Source organism: Lampris incognitus, chromosome 14 (genome assembly GCF_029633865.1).
Source record: "Lampris incognitus isolate fLamInc1 chromosome 14, fLamInc1.hap2, whole genome shotgun sequence".
NCBI lineage: Eukaryota > Metazoa > Chordata > Actinopteri > Lampriformes > Lampridae > Lampris > Lampris incognitus.
Window position 1 is genome coordinate 30,016,188 of NC_079224.1, and position 27,291 is coordinate 30,043,478.

The window sequence follows — 27,291 nt, forward strand, 5'->3', positions numbered from 1 at the left end:
CCTCGTACTTGTCCAGCTGGGCTTTAACAGCTGCCTTCATTTTGATGGGAACGTTGCGAGGAGCACACTGAACTGCAGGAATACTGAGATCCAGGTCAAAATGGACTTCCCCAGGTACGGATTCCACAGATGAGTTGGACACATCACTGTATCTGTTGACCAGCTGTTCCTTGGTTAGGGCTCCGGGCTGTGCATGTTCCACTTTCAGTACATCATCAGGGATTGTGACGTGCACGAGACCCAGGCGTTTAGAGGTAGAGCCTGACAGAACAGGATCTTGGCTTGTCGTCACTATCTCAAATGAGAGCTTGTATTTGTGGCCTCTTACTGTACATTCAGTCTCAAAGATGCCTATGGAATCCAATGTCTCCCCCGCCTTTTCTTATCTTTGAGGCTCATTACATTATACGTGGCCCAAGAGTCCAACTGATATTGTTGTGGCTTGTTGTGAAATCTTAATGTTATAAACAATTTCTTCCCTTTAGCTTGCACGGCACCGATTGACTCATGCATGTATATGTCCTCATCACTGTTTTGCTCTGAATTTTCTGCCATATTTCCTATGCAGTGCACTTTTCCATCAGTAGGTCTTCTTTAGCTTTTTTACACATTTCTGCGAAGTGATTATGCATTGCACATGACTTGCATCATTTCTCAAATGCTGAGCAGTGTTCTCTGCCCCTTGAATGTGAGTTGCCACAATATTTACATGCATAGTCTGTGTCTACAGATTTGGGTGAACTACTCCGCCTCCCTTGGTTATGCTTGGATTGTTGCTTAGCGATGGTATGAACCACGTGGGTGAGTGGCCTTGCTATTTCCATTGCTCTCATTCAAATGTCAGTCTATTCCATTGCACGGCACATCTCAATAGCAGTGATTAACGTGAGTTCCTTTTTCTCTTAACATTCTGCGCCTTGTGCTCTCGTTTGCAACACCCAGTACAATTTTGTCATGAATCATCTCATCCCTTAGCTGTCTGTACTCACAGCTTGCTGCCTTTTCTCTCAGTCTGGTCACAAAATTGTCTATGGATTCGCCTTCCTCCTGTTTGCAGCTCCCAAACACTTACCTTTCATATATCACATTCTTCACAGGTTTGAAATACTTTTCCAACACATTCAGTATTGCTGCGGCATCCCCTTGATCCTGATTGGAGGTTCAGGTTGTGACAGTAAATATGTCTGCATTCACTTCCCATCACACTCCTCACAGTTGCAGCATGAATTTTCTTGTCCCTTTCAGCTATACCCATAACAAGGGCGTAGTCCTTATATTCAGCCCGAAATATGAGCCAATTGGTGTTCCAGCTGCCCATGAAACACATTTGCAACGGGGATGGAATGTTAGCTGCCATGCTAGCTGTTAGCGAGTGATGTGCACCTGTTACGTTGCTTGTTGATTTAGCTTCAGAACTACTTGAGTCCGATCTTGACATAGCCTACCCACTCAGCTAACATATAAATCCATGAACACGAGTTCAACTACTTCTGACACCATGTTTGTCTACGATATACTGAATGCAGCGCAAACGACAGACACGTGTGCCAAACTCAGAACGCGTAATCTCAAGAAGCGTGTAACGACTCCCAACATCCGGGGTCATGCATGAAACAACAAAAGAGTGGATTGCTGATGGCTTAAATCTGACCAGACCCTGTAACAGTAGTGGCTGACACAGCAGTGGTTGTCCATCCATTCATCCATGATCCAAGCCGCTTATCTGGCTCTCAGGGTCGGGGGGATGAAACATACAATAATATCTGGTATGATGTTACAGTGTTCACATTGTTATTACGTAACTATATACCAAAGGTCTAATCAAAGTTTGCAGAAAGATATGTTCTGTCTCGTTGAGATTGTTGTCAAGTATTATGTGTAATATCTGTTTATCTTGATAGCCTACCAAGTTTGTTTGGGAACTGCCTCATTGGTAGTAGTCTAAAATTCAAAACCACTGAGACATCAGGGTGAGGCAACCTGCATCAGAGGGGGGAACCCTTGCCGCTGACAACTCAGCTTCCACCACTCCATCAACCCCTAAAGAGCATGACGACGGATGCCTTTACTAGCACCACTTGAGCGGGGGGACCCGCGTGAGCCTGGTCAGAATCTAAGTCCAGACTAAAAGAGTGATTTACGTTGCACACTGTGCCGTTTTTCGGGTGAATAACAACCTCGGGCCACCGTCATCAATTCTTATGGCTGAACTTTGAAGCGTTAGCTAAATACATAGTTTACAGTCTTACTACCAAACAACTAGCAGCAGCTAGCAAAAAGCTAACGCAGTTAATGCTATTTATAAGTGACAAGGGAAACATGTTACGCGCAGAAAGCTTTCATTTGACTGTTGGTTGAGCAACAGAAACACATATCAACCAAGTTGCATTTTATATAGCGCTTTTCTAGCTGCAACAGCCACTAAAAGCGCTTTACAATTAATTAAATCACAGACACATCTATCTATCTATCTATCTATCTATCTATCTATCTATCTATCTATCTATCTATCTATCTATCTATCTCAACAATGAAACTTGAATTGAAACATCTACAAAACAATTGTATGAAGAGCTATCAATAATAAGGATGTGAAATAACAAACGTCTTACATACTGACTCCCGCTCGCTGTCACAGTCCCAGGATAAATAGTTGGCGCAGCATCGGACTTCAAAACGAATTTCTTGTTAAAACCCAATGACTTTTGCATGAGGTTATGGAAACATTGCAGATACACAGTCCTTCCACGTTTGCAGGCATGTGAGCCCAATGTCTGTAAATAAATTCCAGAAGAGGAACCAAGTATGTGCACATCCAGAAAATATTGTAATGACTATGGATGAATAGACTCGCTAGCACTTGGCTAACGGATCGGACCCTTTAGTCGACTGGTTAACGTAGTCACCCGTAGTGCGGCAGCAGGAGACCCGGGTTTCACGTCCTGGCTGCCCCCCAAATTCGCTACTTTGGTGTCAGAAGTGGGATGGTGAGACCATGAGGCCATCGGAAGTGCATTTACCCAGAGGCGTTACAGAGCTGATATGCTGAAGCATGGGGATGCGCTTCCTGAAGGAGGGGGAAGGGGGGTAGTGTAACAATCACAGATGAATAGATTCGTTAGCCCTTGGCTAATGGGTCGGACCATTTAGTCGACTGGTTAACGCTGTCGCCCATGGGGCTGGAGACACGGGTTCGCGTCTCAGCTGTGGTGGTTCCCGGCTGCCCCCCCCCCCAACTCGCTACATTAGTGTCAGAAGTGGGATGGTGAGACCGTGAGGCCATCAGAAGCGCATGCGCCCAGATGCGTGAGGGAGCTGATATGGTGAAGCGCGGGGACACGCTTCCTGAAGGAGGTGATAGTGTAACGATCACGGATGAATAGACTCGCTAGTCCTTGGCTAACGGGTCGGACCCTTAAGTCGAGTCGCCCGTGGTGTGGGAGACCCAGGTTCGCATCCCGGCTGTAGCGGTTTCTGGCTGCCCCCCCCCCCCCAAATTCGCTACATATTATTAAGGCGCAAGACAACATTTGCGAAACTAGAATGAAGGAGTAAGGTCTGCACACTAAATTGCTCCCAAAAGCTAATTTATTTGCAAAGTTTTGATCAGTTAGATTTTCTCAGTCCTGAGGACACTCTAACTTCCGCAGGCCGGATGTAAACTCGCTCTCTGTACTGACAAGTCCGCTCTGCACAGGAGGTTGCAGGTATCTCTGCCCGCCCTGTCTTTGCATATTAGACAACGATTGGCTTTCAGATTTGTGACGTACCTAGTTTACCCGGGGTATGTTTGAATCTCAAAGTTTAAGGGAAGTGCACAGACAGCTCCTCCTCCAGTAGAGGAATGTGAAAACATCACTTTAGTGAGAAAATTTGCACAGATACAAGTTAGTATAGTCAACGCCAGACATTATAGGGGATACAAACATAAGAAAAACACATTTTTGAGTGGAAGGGTACTTTAAGAAATACATGGGTGTATTCGATGGTAACTACAAATATCGGGGTGCTTTGAGGACCAGTTTGGAAATGGCTAAGCGAACACACTTGTTTTGTGTCAACAAGGCTATAATCGGCAAGCAACTGCCCAACAAACTGGATTTTCAAGATCTGTTGTTCAAGAAGTCATCGGGAAATTTGAAGAAACTGGGCAAGGTCAAGACAGAAAATGTCGTGGAAGACCCAAAAGACCTAGCTGTCTGCATCCGATGAACAGTACTTAAAAGTCAATTCCTTAAGGGACAGAAGGAAATCCAGTGATGTACTTGCTCAGATCCAGTGATGCACTTGCTTCTAGAACAGTCATCTGGCTCAAAAGTCCACACTTCGACAGTGAAAAAAAGTCTCAAAAGAAATGGTCTTCTTGGGCGTGTTGCATCTGTGAAATCACCTTGCTAATACCATCCCTACAGTGAAGCATGGTGGTGGCAGCATCATGCTGTGGGGATGTTTTTCAGCGGCAGGAACTGGGAGACTAGTCAGGATTGAGGGAAAGATGAATGGGACAAAGTATAGAGAGATCCTTGATGAAAACCTGCTCCAGAGCGCTCAAGACCTCAGACTGGGGTGAAGGTTTACCTTTCAACACGACAACAACCCTAAGCACACAGCCAAGATAACGAAGGAGTGGCTTCGGGACAAGTCTGTGAATGTCCTTGAGTGGCCCAGCCAGAGCCCAGACTTGAACCCCATTGAACATCTCTGGAAAGAACTGAAAATAGCTGTGCAGCGACGCTCCCCATCTAACCTTACAGAGCTTGAGAGGATATGCAGAGAAGAATGGGAGAAATACACCAAATATAGGTTTGCCAAGTTTGTAGCTTCATACCCAAGAAGACTTGAGGCTGTAATCGCTGCCAAGGGTGCCTCAACCAAGTACTGAGTAAAGGGTGTGAATACTTATGTACATGCAATATTTCAGTTTTTTATTTTTAATAAATTTGCAAAAATTTCTACAAAACCTTTTTCACTTTGTCATTATGGGTATTGTGTGTAGATTGATGAGAAAAAAAGGAATTTAATCCATTTTGGAATAAGGCTGTAACATAACAAAATGTGGGGAAAGTGAAGGGGTGTGAATACTTTCCAGATGCACTGTATATAAACTTAGCACAAAAAGTAAGGAAATTTGTGTTTGGTAGATTATTTCTTTGTTGTAACAATGCTTCTTGGCAATAAATCTTATATCAGGCACCTGATTGTCAGCACCTGGGGTACCAGAAGCTCAAAACAAGAGTCAATAGCAACAGCAAAACAAGCTGTTTGGCATTTGTAGAGAAGATTTGACAAATTTTTTCATGGGCACAACCCACATACTCCAGCTCTGCTGCTCATCCCACAAATGCATGTTCTTTACAAATGTGGCACCATTTAAAAGGGAAATAAACAGGCTTTCCAACGGTATAAGATTTATTGCCAAGAAGCATTGTTACCACAAAGAAATAATCTACCAAACACAAATTTCCTTACTTATTGTGCTTAGTGTGTAATATATATATATACACTACCGTTCAAAAGTTTGGGATCACCCAAACAATTTTGTGTTTTCCATGAAAAGTCACACTTATTCACCACCATATGTTGTGAAATGAATAGAAAATAGAGTCAAGACATTGACAAGGTTAGAAATAATGATTTGTATTTGAAATAAGATTTTTTTTTACATCAAACTTTGCTTTCGTCAAAGAATCCTCCATTTGCAGCAATTACAGCATTGCAGACCTTTGGCATTCTAGCTGTTAATTTGTTGAGGTAATCTGGAGAAATTGCACCCCACGCTTCCAGAAGCAGCTCCCACAAGTTGGATTGGTTGGATGGGCACTTCTTGCGTACCATACGGTCAAGCTGCTCCCACAACAGCTCAATGGGGTTCAGATCTGGTGACTGCGCTGGCCACTCCATTACCGATAGAATACCAGCTGCCTGCTTCTGCTCTAAATAGTTCTTGCACAATTTGGAGGTGTGTTTAGGGTCATTGTCCTGTTGTAGGATGAAATTGGCTCCAATCAAGCGCTGTCCACTGGGTATGGCATGGCGTTGCAAAATGGAGTGATAGCCTTCCTTATTCAGAATCCCTTTTACCCTGTACAAATCTCCCACCTTACCAGCACCAAAGCAACCCCAGACCATCACATTACCTCCACCATGCTTAACAGATGGCATCAGGCATTCTTCCAGCATCTTTTCATTTGTTCTGCGTCTCACAAACGTTCTTCTTTGTGATCCAAACACCTCAAACTTGGATTCATCCGTCCACAACACTTTTTTCCAGTCTTCCTCTGTCCAATGTCTGTGTTCTTTTGCCCATCTTAATCTTTTTCTTTTATTGGTCAGTCTCAGATATGGCTTTTTCTTTGCCACTCTGCCCTGAAGCCCAGAATCCCGCAGCCGCCTCTTCACTGTAGATGTTGACACTGGTGTTTTGCGGGTACTATTTAATGAAGATGCCAGTTGGGGACCTGTGAGGCGTCTGTTTCTCAAACTAGAGACTCTAATGTACTTATCTTCTTGCTCAGTTGTGCAACGCGGCCTCCCACTTCTTTTTCTACTCTGGTTAGAGCCTGTTTGTGCTGTCCTCTGAAGGGAGTAGTACACACCGGTGTAGGAAATCTTCAATTTCTTAGCAATTTCTCGCATGGAATAGCCTTCATTTCTAAGAACAAGAATAGACTGTCGAGTTTCAGATGAAAGTTCTCTTTTTCTGGCCATTTTGAGCGTTTAATTGACCCCACAAATGTGATGCTCCAGAAACTCAATCTGCTCAAAGGAAGGTCAGTTTTGTAGCTTCTGTAACGAGCTAAACTGTTTTCAGATGTGTGAACATGATTGCACAAGGGTTTTCTAATCATCAATTAGCCTTCTGAGCCAATGAGCAAACACATTGTACCATTAGAACACTGGAGTGATAGTTGCTTGAAATGGGCCTCTATACACCTATGTAGATATTGCACCAAAAACCAGACATTTGCAGCTAGAATAGTCATTTACCACATTAGCAATTTATAGAGTGTATTTCTTTAAAGTTAAGACTAGTTTAAAGTTATCTTCATTGAAAAGTACAGTGCTTTTCCTTCAAAAATATGGACATTTCAATGTGATCCCAAACTTTTGAATGGTAGTGTATATATATATAATGTGAGAATAAAAAACAACAATGTGCAAAGTCTGTATGGAGGAAAGTGACAGTAGCAAAGTGTCAGTGCTGACAGTTCGTAGTAAGTTTACAGTGCAAGTTATTTTTGCCATTGTTATTTGGTGTTAAGTGCCCTTATGGCCTGGGGAAAGAAGGACCTTCTGAGTCTCTTAGTGTTGGCCTTGTGACTGCAGAGGCATCTGCTCAACTGCAGCAGCTGAAACAGTCTGTTACTGGGATGATACGGATCCATAATAAGCCTTTTTGCCCTGGTAAAGCACCGTCTGGAGTATAAGTCCTGTAGCAGGTTGAGTTTGGTCCCTGTGGTATGATCAGCCGGCCATACCATGCTCTCCAGGGATTTTTGGTGTTGAGAGGTACAGTTCCCATACCATACAACACCTATTCAACATATTACTCTATCTCCCTACCCGCATAACTTTAATGCTTCAATATACTGGGTGACCAAACTGTTTGCGGCAAAAAACAATATTTTAAAAATCCACAGAAAGCCTTTCTGAAGGATTTAATTAATGTGTTGGCAGATTATATTAGCTGGCTCATGGTAACATTCAACTCATTATTAGTATCTAGTCATTCACTAAGTAAAATATAGATAGTTTTTTTTTCAGATCTTGGGTAGGGGTGTGACTATTTTGGTCTTTTTTAACATTTATACTGCAAAACATATCTGCCAAATACATTGAACTTAAAGAAAATATTATATTATGGGCATGGAAAAAAAACCTCTCTCTCTCTCTCCCTCCCTCTCCCCCCTGAGGAGCAACCACACAACATGTCAGCTCATTTATCCAGCCACTATTTCCGCCTTCCTCTCAGTTATGAGGCGAACAGATTTGTCACAACTACGAAGCGATTCGTCAGCCAGCGCGGGGAACAAGCCTCTCTTTGCGTGATGAAGAGGGTAAATCACTCATGTTGAGTTGATCACATATCCATCTGTACCCCTTTCTGCCACCCAAGGCAGAGCATTTTCACAAGTACACAACAGTGACTTTGAAACTGCTTCCCCATTTATAATCACTGGTGTCCAACAGTCAAAAGAATTTCCTGGCAGATTATCATTCTGTATTCGTAATATTAATTCTGTATCTTATGGTTATTAATTAAGTTCCAGAACACTATCATTTTTTTTGGCGGCGGGGACAAAATAAATTAATAATAAAACATGAATTGATGTTAACCAGGTGAATAACATCTAGTGAATCTGGTCTACAAAAAGGCCACAGTCATAAATTGTGTGCCCAGCAACTGTCGAATGATGATGAATAGTTCATTTTCAAAAAGCTATGTATATGCTTTGAAAAGGAAAAGGAAAGATGCTATTAATCCGTTTGGGGATCAAATCCTGACAAAGCTCCTCTTCCCTTTTCTTTTCAGCCTCACAGCATTTCCACCATGTGTATAGACTAATGGAGGGTGAATGACTGACTGTGACCTGAGCAATGACATATGGGTAAGAAATGTTTTGTGAAATCACACTCATGTCCAGTGATATAGTGAGGGGGTCAAGCCACCTAAGCTGTCTTTACCCATATTTGTATCTGTGGGATAGTTTGTCTACCTTAAAGGCCTATTTAAATCATGCAGATTTACCATGGTCTAAACAGAAGACGGGGCCTTTGAGAAGAATAAAGCCTACAGTAATGTTTTGATGAAACACACCTGCTTTGTTTAATTGGTGGTTGTTTTTCTCCTCATGATGACCTCAGACTAGAGATCCTAGTTAACACACCTTTAATTTAACATCTCACCACTGTTAAAATCCATATAACAACCTACCCACATTCTGTCCTACCTCGAGCTCAGGTCCGTGCTCTCCCCCTAGTGGCGACTATTTGCTATGACCCCCCCATGAGCTCAGACAGACATTACGTCATCTCCACACTCATTGTGGGTTTTTTTTTAATTTCTTAATATATGTCTACACTAAGTGTCAGTTATGCAACAACCATCATTATTTGGCTGCCGGCCGCAGCTGAACGGCTCTCTGTAACCCAACTACGTTGACAAATCCCATCCGGTCTCTCTCTTATAAACGCTAACTAGGCCACGCCCGGCACTAAAAAACATTTTCAGGGCCATTTTGCCATTGTGCTCAGATTTATGTATTATCTAATCATGACGGAATCACTCCAGTGCAAAGGTTGCAGTGTGATTCACTATGTCTCATTTGGATCCTTTTACAGGTAACGGGCTCGGTCGGCTTCAGAGAGGGGAAGTAAAACTAGGGCCATTTTAGGAGTCCTGTTTTTTACTTCATGATAACGGAAGTAACGTTGTACTTCTGCTCGTGTTTCCAGGATGCACTGTTTAGGGGAGGAAAAAAAATCCCACACATCGCTCTGCAGACACTATCATTGAAAATAAACGGTCTGATAATTGTGCAGTTTTGAGACTCCATTATGGGGATATTAAGTGGAGATTTAGCAAAGCAAGGTAAAACTAATCATCTCTTGCCATAAAACAGCAGAATGGTGTGGAGCCACAATGACTGCTTGAATAAAATGAACCGTTGATTGATTTATTGAATCTGTTTTAAAGTGTGTGCATAAATTACAAGGAATCACTCTGAATTATCGCTATCAGTGTGACAGGATGAGTTAAGTTCCACAGCTCAAAATTCCTGTTTTCGACCTGTGAATTACATGGTAGATACTATAAGCAGGCAGGACACACTTACAGATCCACTCAGCAACACTCTGCTCTCCGGCCATTTACTACATGACACTACTGCCTGTTTCCAGCCTCAAACACTTGAAAGAGAAGGATTATTATTTTAAGATGTTTCACAGCAGTTCATGCATGGGGTGTCAGAAATGAAAATACTTTTGGTGTTGGTGCTAGCTTGCTGCGGGCTAAAGTACAGTTCGTGAGGTGCATACTTAGAGGATTCCTTTGATTCCTCGATCATGCTTCATGGCCTTACTGTGACATATACTCTACATATAAGTAGAGCGGGCTGCACGGTGGCCCAGTGGATAGCGTTGTTGCCTCACAGCAAGAAGGCCCTGGGTTCGAACCCCAGGCCGTCCCACGTCCTTTCTGTGCGGAGTTTGCATGTTCTCCCCGTGTCTGCGTGGGTCTCCTCCAGGCACTCCGGTTTCCTCCACATGCATGTTAGGGTTAATACTCCTGTCTGTGTCCCTGACCAAGCCAATTGGAAGAAATAACTGGAGTTGGTCCCTGGGTGCTGCACGGCGGCTGCCCACTGCTCCTCGCTACACAGCTAGGATGGGTTAAATGCAGAGAGTAAATTCCATTTGTATGTATTTACAAAATTACTAATAAAGAGTGCTCTATTCTATTCTATATATGACCTCATCTAAATCCTTCTGTATCTTAATTCAACCTGGATTCCTGCCACGACACAAACAATCGGCACACCCCATACATGCCCACGGTACAGACATACATAAAGTGCACTTGGCCCTTGACTCAATGTGTCGAGGGTGCATCCACCCTCGACACATTGAGGGTGGATGCACCCTCGACACATCTTCTTTCTTCTTCAATGTGTTAGATTAATGCCTGCCACTATGCTTTTCTTGTTCTCATGCATTGCACTGTGTTGTATTGTTTCGGGACAAAATGTGCCAGTTTGATTAACCGGTAGATTCAGTGTTGACACCTGGTCTCCTTCCAGTCAGTTGCTTGTAAAGAACTTCAATTTCACCCGCTGTATGAGATTAGTAGCTACAGTAAATGCCAGAAATGCTGTTGTGTGTCTGTAGGAATGTCTGCAAGAGGGATTGAGAAATAAGTCTGGTAAAATTACTATGTCAAGCGAGCAAGAGAGTTGAGGGAGAAAACGAGAGGGAGAGAAAGAGAGAGAGACGATACAAGGTATGCTCTCTATGTAAGTGTGAAGCCTTTGTCTAGGGCTCCCGGGTAGCGCTGGATGGAGTTACACGTCGAAACTGACCGCCGTTGCCACGGTACAGATGTGCCGGGGACGTCCCCCAGAAAATAAGCGTGGCGCCTCTGACAAATTGTCAAGGCGGCTCCCCCTGCTGGGCTTTCACTGCGCTCACAACAAAAGAGACCCCCAGGTTCTCTCCCCTCTCTCCCTCGTTCTCTTTCCCTCCCATCCATCATCTTCTGCAGGGAACAGCTCCGTGCTTTCATGGCCAGAATAGGAGCGCAAAGACAAAAGGTGCATTAGGACAGGAGAACAGTTAAGGGCCACCCAGGGGCTGAATACCGAGGCCCGGGGACACCGCGAGGTGCCTGGGGAAAAACAGGACTCTTGGAGCAATAGAGAAAGAGCGAGAGAGATTGAGAAAGTGTGCGTGTGCGTGTGCGTGTGTGCATGGTTTTTTTGTGTGAGAATCACATGACCCCAAGCCACCCAATATCCACCTGTCCACACGCACGTGTACAGGCACAATTTTGCACACGTCCAGAGCAGACGCACAAAGGCACACATGCATTCAAACGCACACATGGACACACACAAAAGGGGCTTACTGGCCATACAGGCGGCCCTTTCTTACACCTGTCAGCTGTTTGTGTTAGATTTACCCGGGTATCTATTATGCTAAAAGGCAAAAGCAACAACTGCAGTTATCCAGAGAAACAAAGTGTTCAGCTTGAAAAACGAGTGTGGGACAACGGTCACACCGTCAGGCATGAAAGAAAGTAATTGGAATGTGGTCGGTCGTAAATATCCTTCTGCAGCTCGTGTTTGGGCCAAAACGGCGACTCAGTGAAGGATTCAGACATCTCAGTGGCTCCTGTGAAATTTGGGACTCTAAGCTGTCTTTTGTCTAGCACTGTTTATTAGTGTTAACCTAAGAGAACTGGTATGTGTGTGGGCGAGGATTTGTGTTGTGTGTGTGTGTCATGTGAGTGTTGTGTTTGTGTGTTCATAATCTGTCCAAAATACACGGTATACATTTTGTGTTCACTGACTGCCAAATGTTTCACAGGGAACACACACAAGCAAACTCATACATAAAGAAATACGATTGGTGTACTGAGTCCATATACCAGCACTGACTTGCGAAAATGAGACACTCGTTTTCTCTCTCTCTCTCACACACACACACACAACACACACACACACACACACACACACACACACACACACACACACACACACACACACACACACACACACACACACAACACTCTGAGCAAACTACAGCAGCACTCTGGGAGCCTCACTGCATTGGATATTCACAAGTCACCTGGTGGGAAAAAACATAGCAGCTCTGATGAGGAGAGGCATAAGAGAGGTATATGCAGACAGAGAGAGAGACAGGATGAGAGAGAGATAGGATGAGAGCGAGACAGAGGATGAAGGAGAGAGACAGGATGAGAGAGAGGATGAGAGAGAGATGATGATGAGAGAGACAGGATGAGAGCGAGAGATGACGAGAGAGATAGGATGAGAGAGAAAGACAGGATGAGAGAGGATGCGAGAGAGAGAGAGATAGGATGAGAGAGAGAGAGAGAGAGAGAGAGAGAGAGAGAGAGAGAGAGAGAGAGGATGAAGGAGAGAGGATGAGAGAAAGAGATGAGGGACAGAGAGAGAGAGGATGAGTGAGAGAGAATGAGAGAGAGAGGATGAGGGAGAGAGAGAGAGGATGGCGGAGAGAGAAAAGATGAGGAGAAAGAGAGAGAGAGGATGAGGGAGAGAGGGGGAGAGAGCGAGATAGCAAGGCAGATGGCGAGGAAGGAGGAGAGAGAGACAGAGAGAGAGAGAGATGAGACTTGGACAGAGAGCAAGACAAAGGTGACACAAGGAATGGGTGATAGAGAGCAACCAAGTCAGAGAAAGAAAGAAGGAAAAACAAAAAGAGAGAGACAGAGAGAGAGATGGTTAGAGAGCTACAAAGAGACAAAGAAAGAAAGATACTGACAGAGATGAACAGGGACAGAAACTGATAGACAAAAAGAGAGAGAGGGGATGAGACGGAGTTCAGGGAGAGTTCAGTCTCGTTAATAAACGATTGCAGTTTTGAGGTGCGCAACACTCAGTCAATAACGCATACAGGCGACCCAACCCCCCACCCCGACACCCACACACACACACACACACACACAAGCAGCAAAAAGTGTTGACAGAATGAAAACCAGGCGGCGTCCTTGAAATTCCTCCCGGTAAGGACACATTTCTCCTTCTGACTTCCCCGCGTTGAGCCCGCGGTCGTCGTTTCGTTTCAGACTCGAGCGCTTACCCTGCGTGGCGTTCGCGTGTTTGGCTGATTAGTTAACGAACAGCTGCTCGTCAATCTTCCGCTGGGAAAACATGACGTCCACTCGCCATTAGAGGTGTCTTAAACGCCTCCCCTCCCCAAATGACTGCTGCGGGAGGAAACGCGCTACATGACCAACAGATAACGCTTTGATAAGTGTTTCACGTTGGAAATCGCTCGTGGTTTTTAACTGAAAACCCGTTGGTGCAGTGGGTGCATACGAGCAAATTCAAAACCACATATAAAACACTCTGCATTTGTTTTTGCGTGCACGGAAAGGATCTTCTTTTCTCTTTTTTTTTACTCTCAAGTATGCACTACGCACATTATTGTTATTCCCTCGTGGTATATTCATGTGTTTGTTTTGCTGTTTTGCTGTAAAAACAGCAATTGTTCTGGTGTCATTAACCACAATAACACCGACCATTACCATCAACATCACCATTAGCATGTCAAATGATAAATACTGCACAGCAGATGTTGCACTGTAGCTGCAGAAATATTTCTAAAACGCTAATGCCAATTACTTTGCTCAATAATGTGATCAAGATGTAGTCATCGCCATCATTTGTCTCCATCATCGGAGGAACAAAATTGTTTTGCTCTGCTTTTTGCATTTGACATCAATTACAGTGGGCCTTCTCGGTGAAATGAATTGTTTCATTCCTGGCAATATACCAATATTCATTCAGTTCGAATTAAAATTGTGATACGCACGATTATTAACCGTGCTGCCCTAGGATACAGGTCATCTTCTACTATTGTATTGTCAACCGTTAACATAGTAAACATGTAGACATGTCTTCAACAGCAGGCACTGATTGTGGAAAACAAGAGAGTCTTTAAGAAAAATTACCAAACTTACGACAGCTCGGAAAAGTCGGTCATCTGGATTTTGGCCCTGCGAGCCAGGATCTCCATCAGATGGAGGCCTTCATCTGTCTGGAGCCCACTGCAGAGAGGAGAGGACAGGAGAGGAGAGGAGAGGAGAGGAAGGAAGACGAGAGGAGTGAAGGAGAAAGAGGAGGGTAGATAAGAGAATAGGGAGAGAAAGAGAGGAGAGAGAAAGCGAAAGAGAGAGACAGACAGAGAAAAAGTGAGAGAGAGAGATGTAAGTGATAGTATGAGGCAGAGAAGAGCGGAGGAAGAAGAGAGAAAGAGGAGAGACACAGACAGAAGAGTTCATTGAGAGTTCATCAATACAAGCCACTCCACAGAGGGTCCCAGCAGAGTCGCCACCTTGGCCCCGCTGACAGACAGCAAAGCCTTCGTTCTCCTAACAAAAAACATTACATTCCTGTCACACACCCAGGAACACAGGGGAGGAGATGAGGGGGAGGCGGGGCGATAGCAGGAGACCTGAGGGCTTTGGAGAAGGTTGGAGAGGGGATGAGAGGACAATACTGAAGTATGGTCCAGTGGGAGGTGTGAGGGGTGGTTTGTTGTACTGAGGTGTAGAAGGCTAGTGGTAAAGGAAAAATGGTGATCATGGTGTGTGTGTGTGTGTGTGTGTGTGTGTGTGTGTGTGTCTGTGTGTGTGTGTGTGTGTGTGTGTGTGTGTGTCTTTTACAGGGTGGTGGGCCCCACTGCGACCTTCAACGTGCAGCCTAACAGTCAGAATGTCACCACAGCAGAAGTGGTGACATTCTGTGTGTGTGTGTGTGTGTGTGTGTGTGTGTGTGTGTGTGTGTGTGTGTGTGTGTGTGTGTGTGTGTATGTGTGTGAAAGAGCATTGAAAGTATTGAAGTTCATGTCATGTAAGATGAACAAAGGAGGTACAGCTGTCAGAAGTGAGGGGGGACCAGAACTTGTATGTGATGTCTCATCAGAACCACAATTCTTTACCTTAGTGATACTCAGAATTTTGCTCATTCTAACCTTTTTTTTTACACCCCACTAGAACTGTGAATAACAATTGACTGTAATCGATCAACTCTGTGTGGGGAAAGAGACCCTTACACACACACACACACACACACACACACACACACACACACACACACACACACACACACACACACACACACACACACACACACACACACACACATATATACATGTCTTGATGCACGCTCAATGATCCAGGTATAGAAATCCCAGAAAGTTTAATCAGTTCATCTGGACAACAAGTTTAGTGGGAGTGATGTTTCATCAGTCATCCACGTGACTTCGTCAGTCTCGGCTGACTGTACCTAACATACATAAACAGGATGTGCCATTATGGCCTACTGTTAGTACGATTGACTCAGTGACCTATAACGTCTCCAAGTGTCTGACATCTATCTGTAACCTGTTGGTAGGCAGTACTGAACATCACATTCAGAACATGATGGATTTTGTGGATAAGGTGGGCGACATCATTATGGATGTGGATGAAACAATGGTGTCTTATGACATTACGTTCATCTTCACGTGTGTTCCTGTTGATGAAGCAGTGGAGGTAGTCTGTATGAAATTACAGGATGACTCCATTCTTAGCAATAGGATCACTCTTAACACTGACCAAGTGTGTCTGCTCCTGAAACTATGTCTTCAGTCCACATACTTCACTTACAAGGGGCAGTACTATATGCAGAAAAATGGGTGCGCTATGGGTTACTCAGTCTCACCTATAGTTGCCAACGTGCTTAGGAGGAAGTGGAAAAGAGGGCCCTAATGGCTTATCCATGGATACCACCTGGTTCAGGTATGTGGATGACACCTGGGTTAAAACTAAATCTCAGGATGTACCACATTTCGCTGACCACACCAACTCGGTGGACACCCACATCAGGTTCACCAGGGTGGATGTGAAGAATGACAGGTTAGCTTTCCTAGACTGTGAAATTGCAATTGGTGTTGGGGGATATTTGATTGTTGATGTTTACTGCAAACCAACACATACTGATCAGTACTTAAGGTTTGACTCTCATCATCCACTGGAGCACAAACTAGGAGTCATCAGGACGCTGTACCACCGAGCTGACAACGTCCCCACGGACACAGCGGCTGGGGAAGAGGAGAAATTCCGCATTAAACAGGTCCTGGTTAAGTGTGGTTATCCCAGTTGGGCATTTCTCAAAGCCAAGAAGACGCCCAAACAGTGCACCAGCCACTCGAAGAGAGGAGAAGCACAACAGCTGCCTATGTGTAAACCAGTGGTGATTCCTTATGTGGTGGGAGTGTTGGAAAAGTTGAGACGTGTATTTTCCAATCACTGTGTCTCAGTTGCTTTCAAACCCCAAAACACACTGCACCAGAAATTGATCCACCCCAAGGATTGGGTCCCCTGGCACAAACAGAGCAATATAGTGTACACTGTTAAGTGCCAGGAGGATTGCCATGGCTTGTACATTGGGGAAATCAAAGAGACTGTGGTGAAGGGGATGGTACAACACAGAAGAGCTAACACATCGGGCCAGGACTACACAGTCTACACCCATCTACGGGCCAGTGGCCACTCTTTCAAGGATGAGGATGTGCACATCCTTGATAGGGAGGAATGCTGGTTTGAATAGGGAGTCAAAGAGTCCATCTACGAGAAGAGGGAACAACCATCCCTGAACCGAGAATGGGGACTAAGAGTACCTTTGTCGCAGTTTAACGAGACTGCAATTGCAGCTATTCCCCAATCCTCTGAATACTGCACTTGGCCATTGTAATTAATGGTCATGACAATTTGCATTTGAAACCTGCGTTAGATCGCCGGTTTTGGTCATTATGCAATTGTTCTCATTATTAGGTTGGGGATACTTGCAGTCAGCTGAGACTGATGAAGTCACTTAGATGAGTGATGAAATGTCTCTCCCACTAAACGTTCTGTTGAGATCAACTAATTCAACTATCTGGAACAAACACACACAATAGTCACAGATGGGAGACCAAACTGTGGTGGATTCATCATGGTGGAAAACATTTGTTATGAATCACCATGTTCCATTAACTTGTATAGTCCCTTTAAAGCAATGTATTTAGTCTCTAGCTCTTCTAGCTCTTCCAGTGAAGCTCCTGATAACAAATAGAAGACTGGAGACTGGTTGTATTTGGTTGCTCCCAGTGCCGAGTGGAAGACTGAAGTATAGAAGATTCTGATTATACTGTGATGCTTCCAGTGGTCAACAGTAGCTCATTGTGGTTCTACTGGTGTATAATTTTTTTTAACTATTTGTTAATTCCTTTTTTTTGTGATGATTGTGGGGTCAGGCACAATGCACGAGGCAGGATAAGGATGATGAAGTCGTAGCTACGTTGTTACAGTGATGACTATGTCTGGAAACAGAACGGGTGATCCCTAACAACCATTTCTCTCATGAACTTCAGAACAGGCAGAAAACTGATGGAGACAAAGAAAACAAGAAAAGGCTGTGAGTCATTTAGAAACCTCAAGGTTAACAGTGACATCATAAGTCTACATCATCATCAGACTAAGCTCTGGAAGATTCCAAACAGTCAAATATAAATTTCTTTGGGGGAAATATTCCATGCCCCCCCCCCCAAAAAAACAAAAACTCAATAAGTACAATAGGTATCAACAATTGGGACAGAAGCATAAAGAAGCTAAAACATCTTTCTTTTTCATCTGCTACTGTTAAGGGTTTCCACAACATATCATGTTTCCATCTCTTCCTGTCCTCTGCATCTTCCTCTGTCACGGCAACCACTTGCATGTCCTCCTTCACCACTTCCATAAACCTCCTCTTTGACCTTCCACTTTTCCTCTTGCCTGGCAGCTCCATCTTCAGCATCCTTCTCCCAATATACCCAGCATCTCTCCTCCACACATGTCCAAACCATCTCAATCTTGCTTCTCTTGCTTTGTCTCCAAACCGTCAAACCCGAGCTTTCCCTCTAATATACTTATTCCTAATCCTGTCCTTTGTCACTCCCCACAAAAATCTTAGCATCTTCAACACTGCTACCTCCAGCTCTACCTCCTGTCCTTTCGTCAGTGCCACTGTCTCCAGACCATATAACATAGCTGGTCTCACAACCATCTTGTAAACCTTCCCTTTCACTCTTGCTGGTACCCTTTTGTCGCAAATAACTTCTGACACTCTTCTCCACCCACACCACCCTGCCTGCACTCTCTTCTTCACCTCTCTTCCACACTTCCCATTACTTTGAACAGTTGACCCCAAGTATTTAAACTCATCCACCTTCACCACCACTACTCCTTGCATCCTCACCATTCCGCTGTCCTCCATCTCATTCACTCATATGTATTCTGTCTTGCTCCTACTGACTTTCATTCCTCTTCACTTCAGTACATAATGCCACCTCGCCAGGCTCTCCTAAACCTGCTCCCTACTCTCACTACAGATCACAATGTCATCCACGAACTCAGTCCACAGAGACTCCTGCCTGATCTCATCCATCAACCTGTCCATCACTATTAGAAACATGAAAAGGCCCAGAGCTGATCCTTGATGTACAGTGGCATGGTGGCCCAGTGGTTAGCACTGTTACCTCACAGCAAGAAGGTCCTGGGTTCGAACCCCAGGCCATCCCAAGTCTTTTCTGTGTGGAGTTTGCATGTTCTCATTGTGTCTGTGTGGGTTTCCTCCAGGTAATCCAGTTTCCTCCCACCATCAAAAAGACATGCATATTAGGTTAATACTCCTGCCTTTGCCCCTGACCAAGGCAATAGGAAAAAGAACTGGAGTTGGTATCCGGGCACTGCACCACAGCTGCTCACTGCTCCTATACATAGGATGGGTTAAATGCAGAAAACAAATTTCATTGTAATCAAACAACTATACAAACAACTGTACTTTATGCATGCCCAATAATCCAGGTAAGTAAATCAAAGAAAGTTGAATCAGTTCATCTGGACACAACATTTATTGACAGAAACGTTTCATCACTCATCTAAGTGACCGCTTCACTGACTGCAGGTATCCCCACCCTTATCAACAATACAGTTGCATAATGACCGAAACCAACGATCGGTTTCATATGCAAGTAGGCATGACCATTAATTAGAGTTTCAATGGCCATGTGTACTAATCAGAGGATTTGGGAATGTTTGCAGTCACAGCATTGTGAGATGATGACAGATGTACTCTTACCCCCCCCCCCCCCCCGGTTCAGGGATGGTCATTCCCTTGTCACATAGGTGGCCTCTTTGACTCCCTGTTCAAACCAGCATTCCTCCCTATCAAGGACGTGCACATCCTCATCCTTGAAAGAGTGGCCAATGGCCTGTAGATGGGTGTAGACTGCAGAGTCCTGGCCCGATGCATTAGTGCTTCTGTGATGTGCCATCCTTTTGACAGCATTTGTTTGGTTTCCCCGATTTACAAGTCACGGCAATCCTCCTGGCACTTAACAGCATACACTATATTAGTCTGTTTGTGCCGGGGGACCCGATCCTTGGGGTGGACCAACTTCTGGCGCAGTATTTTTTGGGATTTGAAAGGGTGGGGATAACTGAAGTCAGTTGAGACTGAAGAGGTCACTTAGATGAGTGATGAAACAGTTCTCTCAATAAACATTGTGTCCAGATGAACCGATTCAATTTTCTTTGATTTTTCTTACCTGGACTATTGAGCATGCACAAAGACACGTTGGACTAAAGGTTTTATCCACAGATGACCTCAATGAGGAGGAAGTTTCATAGGATACCAAGGCTGCCTGTGAGACCTGTTCCATCCATCGAATTTCTATAATGCAGTTCAGGCTCAAGGGTGATTATTTCTACCCCAACATGATGGCAGGGAGACACCCTGGACAGGTCAGCAGTCCATTACAGGATCCACACAAACAATCACTCAAACTCCCATTGACAGCTATGGGTAATTTGGAGTTTCCAATTCCTCTAACCTGCATGTTTTTGGACTTTGGGAGGAAACTGTAAGCATCCAGCGGAAACCCACGTTAACAAGGGAAGACCATGCAAACTCCCCACAGGAGCGCTGGGATTGAACCTTGCAGCCTCTTGAGGCTATTCATACACAATTTCTACTCCTACTGTGAGACCTTGCCGCCCTTCCTAAACCTGCTGATCCCACTTAATTTTGCTAGTAGGCACACATTTATAGGTTATACCCACACAAAAAAACAAGTCTTATTTCTATCAGTAATGTGTTGCCAGTGTGAACTGGAGAGTGTGAAGACAGAGCCAGAAAACAGCCCCACCTATTCCACCGCACAGGCTCCCTTAACTTAAACCTCTCCATATGTCTCTGAAGCCTTAGTTCAAGCTATCCTGGCGAATGACTGCCAAGCCAAACTTCGGTTAATTGAGTCTCTTTGTAACCCAAAAGAGACCATTGTTGCCTCCTTCCTGATTTTGAGTGCCCAGTGTCACTACATCTGATGGTCACACAATGTCCTCACATGCAGAAGACACCACCGACCAGGGGTTGCATTAATACTGTGGCTCTCCCCTCCTGCTTCATCTTATGATGTTCATGATATTTATCCTCATCACCGTATCCGGTGTGGGGAGACGGCGGTGCGAATTCACATTTGCAGTGGCCTCACACAGTACCGGTGTGGGAAGATGGTGATGCGAATTCACATTTGCGGTGGCCTCACACAGTACCGTCCATGCAGTGTTTTCGTCCACATCTGCGTCTTAAGTTTTGTCTTCGTTTGATGGCTGGGAGAGCGGGTGCTGGATCAGCAGGGAGAGCTTGGTCTGCTGCATCCTGTGGGCCCAGGGACCACGGCCTTGCCCAGAGCTGCACCAGAGGAGATAACACCAAGGGCAGTCTGACAGGACACAGAAGTGGGGTAGGCTAAGCTAACTGCTAGCCCATGCAGACCAGCAGTTCTGATAACACCGCGGGCAGTCTGGCGGCGGCCTCACCTAGCATTGACTGTGGTGTTTTTGATGTCATCATGTGGAGTGTGGGGAGGTGTGTCGAGGGTGTCTGGCTGGGACCACCGTCCATGCAGTGTCTTTGTCCGCATCTCCATCTAAGTTTTGTCTTCGTTTGATGGCTGGGAGAGCTGGTGCTGGATCGGCAGGGAGAGCTCGGTCTGCTGCATCCTGTGGGCCTAGGGACCACGGCCACTGCCTGGAGCTGCACCAAAGGAGGAAACACCAAGGGCAGTTTCACAGGATGCGAAAGCGGGGCAGGCTAAGCTAACTGCTAGCCCATGCAGACCGGCAGTTCCAACAGTCATCCTGGCTGGCGTTCATTCCCTTGGACAGTGATTTTTTTTGTTGTTGTTTAGTTTGGATATAAGTGTTAGTTTAAATATGTGTGTTATTGTAGTTCTTGTAGTTTTTGGATGTGTTTTTGTCTTTGTGTTGCATTGCCATGGGCTGGGGGAAATGGCATTTTGTTTCAAATAAATTGTTCTTGATTCCCTGATTCCTGATCTTCTGCTGTCAAGTCTCCTTCACCCACTGAACTTTAAAAAAAACCATCCAGGAAGCGGGCCTTGGAGGAATGCTAGGCCGCAGCATCCCTGATAAAGAGAGGGAAGATGGCCGTACCTTCTTTTGATACTGTGGAGGAAAGCATCAAGGTATTTTTTCCAACTGAAAAATAAAAATTTAACACCACTGAAGACTAATGTCTAGGCAAGGCAAGACAACTTTATTTATATAGCACATTTTATACAAATGGCCAACTCAATGTGCTTCACATAAAACACATTATATAATAATAAGGATTTAAAAAATAATTCATAAAAATACATTTAAATTAAAGAATAAAATAATAAAATCGAAACGTAATGCAAGGTTTACAGCGTTGCAAAAGTCAAAGTGCAAGGTTTGCAATTTAGCAGAAAGCAATGGTACATACACGTTTTTAATACGGATTTAAAAGTAGTCAGTGTTGGAGCAAGTCTCAAGTCTTCTTGAAGTTTATTCCAGCTATTTGTTGCATAGTAGCTAAAAGAAATCAAAATATATGCATGTTAGTTCCAACACTCCCGTCTGTGGCCCCGACCAAGGCAAGGCAAATTTATCCATACAGCACATCTCCGCAACAAGGCAATTCAAAGTGCCCCACACAAACACCAAGAGAAGCAACATAAAGTCAATCAATAACAAATTAAAAACCAATAAAAAGAGAGTACAAGTTACATTGCAGCATAAGATAAAAATCAAAAGCATCAAGTTTTATTTAATAAAAGGCAGCGGCAAACAGGAAAGTCTTCAGCCTAGATTTAAAAGAACTGAGAGTTGCAGCAGACCAGCAGTTTTCCGGGAGTTTGTTCCAGATATGTGGTACATAAACACTGAAAGCTGCCTCTCTGTGGTTAGTTTTGACTCTGGGAACACAAAGCAGACCTGTCCCAGAAGATCTGAGAGGTCTGGGTGGTTCATTGTTTAGCAGAAGATCAGAAATGTATTTTGGTCCTGAACCATTCAGTGCTTTCTAAACTAAGAGCAGAGTTGTACAATCAATTCTTTGTCTAGGCTACATCATTTGGGATAAACATGAGCTCAATACTAGTATGGAGCTTTCTTTTAAGAAGTCTGAAGCGCCTTTGTCACTGAAAACCCTTTCATAATAACTGAACAGAATAAAGTGAGTGACATGGATAAGCAATCCATTGTCATCACGCTACATGAGGAGACAAATTGCTTTGAAGAGGTTAACTATTTATATTCAATACTGTATATTAATTTGTAATTCTAACTCACTTTTTTTACAAGTAAACTTACGAAAGTCAAAGTTACCTGTTGTACCTAGTACTTCCACTCTGTGTGTGTGTGTGTGTGTGTGTGTGTGGGTGGGTGGGACGGCTAATCTCGCAAACTACTGGACCTATCAGCCTAATTTTTTTTTTGTGCACACTTATGACCAAGAACCTCTTGTGGTTGCGGTAATTCAAAACCTTCGAAAAACATTTGTTCTCCCTATTGCCACTCCCTCTCCTCACCCACTCTCTCGCTCGCTCGACCAATGCTGCTTTCTGTCACTGCCCCGATCTAAGTCAACTGGGTGCATTCGCGACTCACATCTACGATTGAGTCAGATCGGGCTGCGATAGTGTCAAAACATTATGTGTTCAGGTATGAGTCTTGAAAGTAAATGAGAAGTTAATCATATTTCGCAAGCTAGCAAATCATTCACTGCTGATCTCAGCAGTGAGAAGGAGAACTGGATGGAACCAAAAATAATTCACCTCATTCAGCTGGCCACCATGCAGAAGTGCCATAGTCTCCAATGTTAAAAATCTGCTATAAAACTATAATTTTACGAGTAGGATTAATCACAGTCACAGCTGGAAATCATCTCAGTAGCTACAACAAAACATTTCCCATGGCTGAGCTATGTTTTCTTACTGTTGTTTTATGAATGAAAGTCAATCAGCAGAGCAGCCATTCACCTTCACTCATTTTATATCATGAAAACCACAATGGTTAAGCACATTTGAAGTCATTTAATAAGGGCTTTGACATTATGATAGCCTGATCACTATCATTTCATGTCAGACTTGGTCGTATTTCGTGCGAGGGTCCGCCTAGGAGGCTACACATCCACAGACTGACAGGCAACACGCTTTTATTATGTCGATTTTTTTAGTTTGAGCGCTACATATCAACAACTTTTTTTCCATATTTCCCCTTCAATTTACTTGAGTGATGCACAAAAGTCTTACAATGGCAGGAAAAACACTGTTTTTCTGTCATTGTGTGCATGTAATTTCCCTTCTCCCCGTAGGTGAAAAAAAGAGGTGGTTCATCGCCAAGTTCAAACACTGGAGAAGGGGAGATACGTACGCCTGGTAGAGATCTGCACACTACTGAGTGCACTCCTCTAGTTGTATATGTTTTTGCTCGCATTTATATGCACATATGTATTCTATTCATGTGTGTGTGTGATGAGGATCAGGGAGCAGATGTTTTGTCTGTGTCCGTGATGAATCCTGCTGTCCTTTGTTGTGGGGAGGTTAGAGGAGGTGGGGAGAGGTGAATAAGACCTGGCTGAGGGGCCGGGAGGGTAAAACCACACCAGTAATGCTCGTGTGTTGCTCTGTGTCTTTGAAACAACCTGTGGTGTGATAACTGTAGCACCAGTACAGTGACGCGATTATCGTTTTCATCACTGTTTTAATTCTAACTGGTTGTTTGATGCTTGACATTACAAACCATTTTCTTTTATTGCAAAGAAGCAAAGGCACACTCGGAAAATCCAGAAGCAATCTGTTCTTCTGTTGCCATGAATTCGAATGAGAGAAAACAATGCTGCGCAGCACTCGCTTATTTGCAGCATGGCCACTTGGGTAATACCTCAGACTCAGTATGGCTGTGTATGGAGGCAGTTACACCTGTTGTGCGAGGTATCCATCCGATGGCAAACACAGTCAGATTTATATTTCTCGGAAAAGATGCATTCCCATTTCCATTTCCCGTGAAAATAAGTCATTTGCTGTTGATGGGTTGGTCTCAAAATGGAAAGTGTTGCTTAGAATTTCATGAGTGTAGATAGACCCACTTACGATGGTTCAGTGGGGACAAAGTGGGCATCAGGTCAGTGATTCCATCTTTTCTAAAATCAGCTCGTGTGTGTATTCTTTCAGTTTTTGCCTCTAAGAACCTTTTCAGGACATGGATAAGAAAGTGAGTGCCATTGTTGTGCTTTTCTTTTGTCTGGTTGATTCATACCCACTAAAAAGTTTCACACTTCACTTGGAAAGTCTCTTCCCTCATTGAAATTCAATAAATGCTCTGGGATTCCAAGCTGCCTCCACAAAAGAATGAGGTATGAGTGCCCGTCAATCTTTTGAAGTAATGGTGGTTCAAAATAGCAGGATAAAACTGTCAATAGTAGCACCAAGATCTTTGATACTGAGAAATTAGAACAGGTATGACTTTTCACAGGCTTTTTCAAGAGCTTAACACAAAATGTCATACATTTTCAACATATCAGCCATAGAAGTTTTTTTGGGGGGGGGGATTTTTCCCCCTTTTTCTCCCCAACTGTACCTGTCCAATTGCCCCACTCTTTCAAGCCGTCCCAGTCGCTGCACCACCCCCTCTGCCAATCCAGGGAGGGCTGTAGACTACCACATGCCTCCTCCGATACATGTGGAGTCGCCAGCCGCTTCTTTTCACCTGACAGTGAGGCGTTTCACCAGGGGGACGTAGCGTGTGGGAGGATCACACTATTCCCCCCAGTTCCCCCTCCCCCCTGAACAGGCGCCCCAACCGACCAGAAGAGGCGCTACTGCAGCAACCAGGACACACCCACATCCAGCTTCCCACCTGCAGACAAGGCCAATTGTGTCTAGGGATGCCTGACCAAGCCGGACGTAACACGGGGATTCGAACCGGCAATCCCTGTGTTGGTAGGCAACAGAATAGACCGCTATGCTACCGGAATGCCCCCAACCACAGAAGAATTTAACTTAAAAAACTATTACTATTTTAGAAATTAAGGTCTTATCATTAGTCATATCGGAAAAAATACCCCATAATGAACTCTAGTCAATCGTTTTGGAAGAATAGGGATGAACTTTTCATAAAGGGAAGCTTGACTTTTCAATATGTCCTCTGTCCCTCTATGCAAAATGTTGAGCAAATCATATACCATGAGTATGCAGGTTTTCATTCCAACCAAACACTACATCAACAGATTTCACTGATAAGCACAGCTTTAAAGGAGGGGGGGGGGGGAACTAGTGAGAGAAATCTAGTTAGCAAGTGAACTATTTTTTTATACAAGCCGGGGAAATCTGGCGAAATTTTGAAGTTGACACTGCTTCAATGTTTTCTGGGTTGAAAACCTTCATACACATGGCCCGAAGTCACACAACACTGCACTAAGGCCATAGTAGGGCAAAACTCACTCTGTATCGGTGATAACGTAGCCAAAGACATCATCGTCAGCCTTCTTCCCCTTGGCTTTGACATCCAGCTGAAGCTCTGGAACATGCACTGTCTTGTGAGGCTTCTCATAAACCACTGCTGCAGGAGGAGGCACCACCTCCTTTATCCAGCCCTTCACCTCTGACACCTCCTCCACAGAATGTGTGGCGGCCTTCTTCTGGACAGCGACCTCAGCCTGGCTGGTCCGGCTTTGAACGTTTTCCAGCCCAACTCGTCGTCCTCTGGTTGTTTTCAGCTCTGAGGCCGCCTGGTCCTTTGAAGTCGGGATGTCAGTGAATGTCGTTTTGTCCAGATAGGCAAGGAGTTTGGTGAACAGGTCGCCATTCTGGGCCAAATAATGGAAGCAAGACAAGAGTTTGAGTGCTGAATCTCTCAGGGAGTAAAATAATAAAACACCTGCACTGTGGTTTTCAATGAGTCTTCGTAATATCTACCTGAGTGCTCAGCTCTATCATTTAGTGATGTGAATAACAACAACAAATCATAACAGACAAGCCAAGCAAGTACATGTACTGTAAAGTTCCCTTAGATTGTTAAATTCTATACACACTGATCAGCCAAAACATTAAAACCACTGACAGGTGAATTGAATAACATTGATTACCTCATTACGATTCCACAGAAGAGCTACTGTAGCTCAAATTGCTGAAAAGGTTAATGTTAGCTATGATAGACAGGTATCAGAACACACAGTGCATCATAGCTTGCTGTGTATGGGGCTGAGTAGCTGCAGACCTGTCGGAGTTCCCATGATGACCCCTGTCCACTGCCAAAAGTGCCTACAATGGGAATGTGACTGTCAGAACTGGACCATGGAGCAATAGAAGAAGGTTGCCGGGTCTGATGAGTCCCGTTTTCTTTTACATCATGTGGACGGCCGGGTGCATGTGAGTCATTTACCTGGGGAAGAGATGGCACCAGGATGCACTATGGGAAGAAGGCAAGCCGGTGGAGGCAGTGTAATGCTCTGGGCAATGTTCTGCTGGGAAACCTTGGGTCCTGGCATTCATGTGGATTTTACTTTGACATGTACCACCTACCTAAACATTGTTGCAGACTAAGAACATCCCTTCATGGCAACGGTATTCCCTGATGGCAGTGGCCTCTTTCAGCAGCACACTCAGCCACATTGTGAAAATTGTTCAGGAATGGTT

General features: G+C 44.3%; 1 protein-coding gene across 1 annotated transcript in view; it reads right to left on the bottom strand.

The window, feature by feature from the left end:
• LOC130123944 (receptor-type tyrosine-protein phosphatase N2-like) overlaps window positions 1–27,291 on the bottom strand; it is a 269,323-nt gene that overhangs the window by 169,054 nt on the left and 72,978 nt on the right. Inside the window, exons 9-10 of the mRNA XM_056293277.1 lie at window positions 26,098–26,462; window positions 14,222–14,308 (exon numbers count right to left, since the gene is read on the bottom strand). Of these exons, the coding sequence (XP_056149252.1) occupies window positions 14,222–14,308; window positions 26,098–26,462 (452 nt within the window). The remainder of the gene's footprint in view (window positions 1–14,221; window positions 14,309–26,097; window positions 26,463–27,291) is intronic.